This window comes from Nicotiana attenuata, unplaced genomic scaffold (assembly GCF_001879085.1).
Source record: "Nicotiana attenuata strain UT unplaced genomic scaffold, NIATTr2, whole genome shotgun sequence".
Classification (NCBI taxonomy): Eukaryota; Viridiplantae; Streptophyta; class Magnoliopsida; order Solanales; family Solanaceae; genus Nicotiana; species Nicotiana attenuata.
Genome location: NW_017676196.1, coordinates 25,916 through 31,707, shown reverse-complemented (window position 1 = coordinate 31,707; position 5,792 = coordinate 25,916). Strand labels below are relative to the sequence as shown.

Genomic DNA, 5,792 nt, shown 5'->3' with positions numbered 1-5,792 from the left:
AATCGAGGTGTGCCGTGCCAAATAAAATCTCAAAATGCATGGCCCTCATTTAATTAATTTTAATCCTTAGAAATCGAGGCGCGCCATTTAGTTGAATTTTCCATGGCCCTCGCAAAGTTGAAAGTGCGTAGTTGCTTTAGGCGCGCTATTTTAAAAAAATTACTTTCCTAAACTCGGGTGTGCATTTCATGTGATCCAAATCCATATCTTAACAACGTTAATAAAACGTGTTGCGAACTGCGGGTGCATTTCATGTGGCGTGGTTCAAAGACGTGTTTTAGATAACGTTGAATCTTCTTAAAATTAATTAAAAGCAGCTAATAAGTTAAAAATGTACCATAGGCTAAAACATGTAATAAAATCAGATAATAGGCCAATTATGATAGTTTAAGCGACCGTGCTAGAACCACGGAATCCGGGGGTGCCTAATACCTTTCCTCGGGTTAACAGAATTCATTATTCAGAATTTCTGGTTCGCAGAAAAGGAAAGTCAAATTTTCCTCGATTTGGGATTTTAAAATAAACCGGTGACTTGGGACACCAGAAAACAAACCATCCCAAGTGGCGACTCTGAACAAAAAATGAATGAATAATCCCATTTCGAATAATGTCACTTAAATTGGAAAAACTCCCTTATATACCTCTCGGGTGTGTAAAAAGGAGGTATGACATTACTAGAATAACATACCATAACACAACGATCAACATAATAGCTATACGTAGAAGGATTACAATCTAACACAATAAAAACATAATAATGATGTCCAAAACCATAAAAAACATTGTCTAGAGTAATTGTAAGACCAATGCGACTAAAACTCAAATTGAAATCTAAATCTAGAAGAACAGACACAGAGACTAAGTTTCATCGAATCTCTGAAACATATAGGACATCATGCAACATAAAAGATCGGCCACCTCGCATGTCCATTCTGCAAGTGCCTATTGCTCCCATTTCGCTCGCCGCAACTACGGAAATCGCTTTTGCTTTCTTTTCCTCTAGCTACAAAGATATTTTAGTGCGCCAGTTTGTCTCTTGCCTGCCCATGGTTTCATCAGTAGTTCGAAAGGTTGCCCTATTCGAGAATCTCCGGATCTATGCTTATTTTTAACTCCTCGAAGCATTTCGTCGATTACTACGCTTGGGCGGTGTGTACAAGGCCCGGGAATGAATTCACCCCCGTATGGCTGACCGGCGATTACTAGCAGTTCCAGCTTTATGCAGGCGAGTTGCAGTCTGCAATCCGAACTGAGGACGAGTTTTTGGGTTAGCTCACCCTCGCAGGATCGCGACCCTTTGTCCCGGTCATTGTAGCACGTGTGTCGCCCAGGGCATAAGGGGCATGATGACCTGACATCATCCTCACCTTCCTTCGGCTTATCACCAGTAGTCTGTTCAGGGTTCTAAACTCAACAATGGCAACTAAACACGAGGTTTGCGCTTGTTGCGAGACTTAGCCTAACACCTTACGGCACAAGCTGACGACAACCATGCACCACCTATGTCCGTGTTCCCGAAGGCACCCCTCTCTTTCAAGAGGATTCGCAGCATGTCAAGCCCTGTTAAGGTTCTTCTCTTTGCATCGTATTAAACCACATGCTCCACCGCTTATGCGGGCCCTCGTTAATTCTTTTGAGTTTCATTCTTGCGAATGTACTCTCCAGGCAGGATACTTAATGCGTTAGCTACAGCACTGCACGAGTTGATACACACAATGCCTAGTATCCATCATTTACGGCTAGGGCGACTGGGGTATCTAATCTCATTCGCTCCCCTAGCTTTCGTCTCTTAGTGTTAGTGACCGAGGTATTGATGGTGATTTTCTAGTCTCGCAGAATAGAATTAATCAAATCTCCCCAAGTAGGATTCGAACCTACGACCAATCGGTTAATAATCGATCACTCTACCACTGAGCTTCTGAGGAACAATAAGAGATTCGATCTCATATAGTTCAATTTCCATTCCCAACCCATGAACAATATAAGCTCGAAACTTCCTTTGTAACTCCCGAAACTTATTCGTAATGGATCCCTTACATGCCTCATTTCAGAGGGAACCTCAAAGTGGCTCTATTTCATTTTATTCTATCCATATCCCAATTATATCCATTTAATATCCCTTTGGTGTTATTGACATAACAGATTTCGAAGGTATTCGCGGTTGGATAGCAGCTCTAGATGAGCCTCATAAAAACCTTATATTCCCTGAGGAGGTTCTACCACATGGAAACGCTCTTTAATGGAACTTTAGCCTTAGCTGGTCGTGACCAAGAAACTACTGGTTTCGCTTGGTGGGACAGGAATGCCCGACTTATCAATTTATTCGGTAAACTACTAGGGGATCATGTAGCCCATGCTGGATTAATCGTATCTGGGCTGGAGCAATTAACCTAACTTCAAGCTTTACATTATTTCCCACACATACACGCTTTGATCCAGGTGGAATTCTATGAAACTCTATTAATGCTTCTCTATCACGGCTCACATGGTCGGTGGACCCTGAGTCTACAATCCACACCGGATAAGATCCAGTTAGTAAAACAGTGATAGAAACATATATAGCACTAAGAGATGCGTTTTGAAATACTACCTTTTTCGGCTCAGTGTACTCACGAGCAAAATGCCCTGGAACTTGGGAATTGTAGCACTTCATCTTGATCTTATCTTTCTTCTTGTAGAACCGTTTTCCTTTCTTGGCATTTGACTTGTTTCTTTTCTTGGAGGATTCATCTCCGATCTCCTTACCCTTTCCGTCATTTTTTCAGTTTCTCTTGCACTTGAAGCCTGATCTCTTTTTTTGTGTGATTAAAACAGACTTTCCATTTTATCAAAAAATTGTCTTTACAAAACCAGGTTGATGCTGACCATCAGACTCCTAATTACAAATACAATTAGCTAAGCTAATTACACTTTCAAGAAAATTACAACTATTCTACGGATACTTGTTCAATCCTCGCAAAGTTGGTTGCCATTTGCTATTTGATCTTCCTTGTACATGTATGTGTAGGGCAATCTCTCTGCATATCCCATCTGTCTCATATCTGCCTTTGTTGAATCTGAGGGAGTTCCTTGCTAAATACAGTAAACTACCATGGCAAAAGCTGCAGTAGTTATAGCTGCCATGCCAGTTTTTCTTTTAGCTATGTTGCTGAGCCATTCTATCTCTATTTGCTAGCTGTCAATTCTCCTTATAATTCCCAGTCGTTTGAGTATTCTGTCCCATAATGTGTTTGTACATGAGCATTCGAAAAATAGGTGACTAAATGTTTCTATGCTCTTAGCACAAAAGGCACATTCCTGTGACACTTGAATCCCAAACTTATGTAGTCTATCCACAATGGCTAGCCTATGATGAATTGCCAACCATAAATGAAACTTAAATCTCGGATGGATTTATGAATGCATATGTATGATCTTCCAGCCAACCTTGGGATATTTAGGCAGCAACTGAATATAGACTTTCTGAATTTGAAATCTACCTTGCTTCTCCATATCTGCTAATGTTGTAGTAAGGCTGGTCTGTATTGTGCTCACCTGTAACAAGTATTTCTTTGCTTTGATGATCTTCTTGACCACCCAAGCTGCTGTTTTAGGTGTGTCCATTGTGTCAACATCCTTCTGCTTTATGTAATAGCAATGAGTCCATTTGATCCATAATACATCCTTTTCATTGTCAGTGCCCATAATTGTTTCAGGATTGTTGCTTTATTCCATAGCCTCATGTTAATAACATTTAATCCCCTAGCTGCTTTTGGTTGGCATTCCTTATCCCAAGCTATCAGTGCTTTCCTAGATGTAGCACTTGAGCCAGTCCAAAGGAATGTTCTACATATTTTTTCAACCATCTTCATAATCTTCTTAGGCAATATGTATATTTAAGCCCAGTAAGTCTGCATGCCAAAGAGTACAGACTTAATGAGCTGCACTCTTCCTTAATATGATAGTATCCTAGCTGACTAGTAGTTAACTCTTTCAATGATCTTCTCCACCAGTGGCGAACATTGATGAATATTTAGCTTTTTTGCAGACAATGGAACTCTTGGGTACTTGAAACGAATTGATCCCTCTATATACCCTGTTAGGTTGAGCAGTGAGACTTTGATGTCCTGGTGTACTCCAGCAATGTACATTGAGCTTTTGTCTGCATTTTCCTAAAGGCCAGACACAACAGAAAATCTTCGGAAAGTTTCCTGCATTTTGGTTGCTGAAGTTTTATCTTCCCTGCAAAACATAAGTAAATCGTCAGCAAAACAAATATGGGTCACTCCCAGCTTTCTGCATCTTGGATGGTATTTGAATTCCTTTGTGGCATGTAGTTGATTCATCTCTCTTTGTAAGTACTCCATTGCAATGACAAATAGGTAAGGAGACATGGGGTCTCCTTGCCTAATCCCTCTCCTGGCCTGGAATGGTTTGGTAAGGCAACCATTAAGCATGAAAGAGTAAGACACTGTTGAAACACACTCCATTACCCAATGGATGAACTTCTGGGGCAACCCAAGATCAGTTAGCATACACCTAAGAAACTGCCAATCCAATGAATCATAAGCCTTTTTAATGTCTACTTTCATCACACATCTATGTGATAGACCTTTCCTATTATAGCCTTTGAACAACTCATGGCTAAATAGGATGTTATCAATAATACTTCTTCCTTCAATGAATGTAGATTGTGAATTCCCAATGATTACCTCTATTACCTTCTTTATTCTTCTAGTCAGTATCTTTGCAACAACCTTATACAATGTAGTGCAGCATGCTATAGGCCTGTAGTTTTTCACTTTAGATGGAGCTCGGATCTTAGGAATCAGTGTAATAGCAGTACAATTCCATGCTGGCATCATTCTACCTGTGTGAAAAAAATATGACACAACCTTATATATGTCCTGCTTTACAGTCTCCCATTGCTTGGTGAAGAATTTATAGGAAAACCATCCAGTCCAGGGGCTTTATCCTTTGGCATATCCCTAATTGCTTCATCAATCTCTTCATGAGTTATATCCGTTATTAGTTCCTGTTGATGCTATAAAGTGAGACAGTTTCCTGCCTTAATAATACTAGTATTAGGGCGTGGCATTAATCCATTAGCATTCCCCATTAGCTGTGTAAAGAATTCAGTAAACTCCTTTCCCACAGCCTTTAGATCAGTGATCTTCATCCCCAAGTCATTGTATACAGAAGTAATATTATTCTTGCTAGCCCTTATTTTCAACTGTGCATAGAAATATTCAGAGTTGGAGTCACCATAATCAATCCCCGTTGCTCTAGATTTCTGGCTCAATATTCTTTCTTCTATTGTACTCCATTTCTCCAAATCACTCATATGTTGCTTCTCCCGCTCAATCAACATCTGATTAAAAGGATCAGTGACTAGAGCTGCTTGAACACATTCCAGACTCTGCCTAATTTGAGTCAGTCTTTGTTCATAGCTTGCCATAGCCTTGTTCAGACTCTTAACCTCATCTTTTAGTCTTTTTAGCTTCAGCCATATAAGTGCCATAGGATCCTGCTCTTCCTGTTGTTTCCATACTCAATTCACCATAGAAGTGAAGTCCTTATGGTCCATTGTCACCATGTATAACTTGAAAGGCTTTGGGTGGATAATATTTCTTTTCCATAATTGAACTACAATTAGGGAGTGATCAGATACTCCAGGTTCCAGAAAATTATCTTCTAGATGTCCATAAGTCTGAGTCCAACTGAAATTTCCAAAAGCCCAATAAATTTTACTGTAAACTCTATCATTAGCATTCTGCTTGTTGCACCAGGTGAATAAGCACCCCTTTGCTCTT

The 5,792-nt window shown here is 40.0% G+C and overlaps 1 protein-coding gene and 1 non-coding gene across 2 annotated transcripts; both read right to left on the bottom strand.

Annotated features, from left to right (window-relative positions):
• Positions 1-1,853: 1,853 nt before the first annotated feature.
• On the bottom strand, positions 1,854-1,925 carry TRNAN-AUU. Its single transcript has one exon. It is a non-coding gene; the product is annotated as a tRNA-Asn (tRNA).
• A 2,226-nt stretch (positions 1,926-4,151) lies between these two features.
• On the bottom strand, positions 4,152-5,500 carry LOC109220834. Its single transcript, XM_019385299.1, has 5 exons — positions 5,059-5,500; positions 4,933-4,986; positions 4,701-4,849; positions 4,342-4,526; positions 4,152-4,221 (listed from the first exon to the last, which is right to left on the bottom strand). The coding sequence occupies exons 1-5, from the start codon at positions 5,498-5,500 to the stop codon at positions 4,152-4,154; spliced, it is 900 nt and encodes a 299-aa protein (XP_019240844.1).
• Positions 5,501-5,792: the final 292 nt, after the last annotated feature.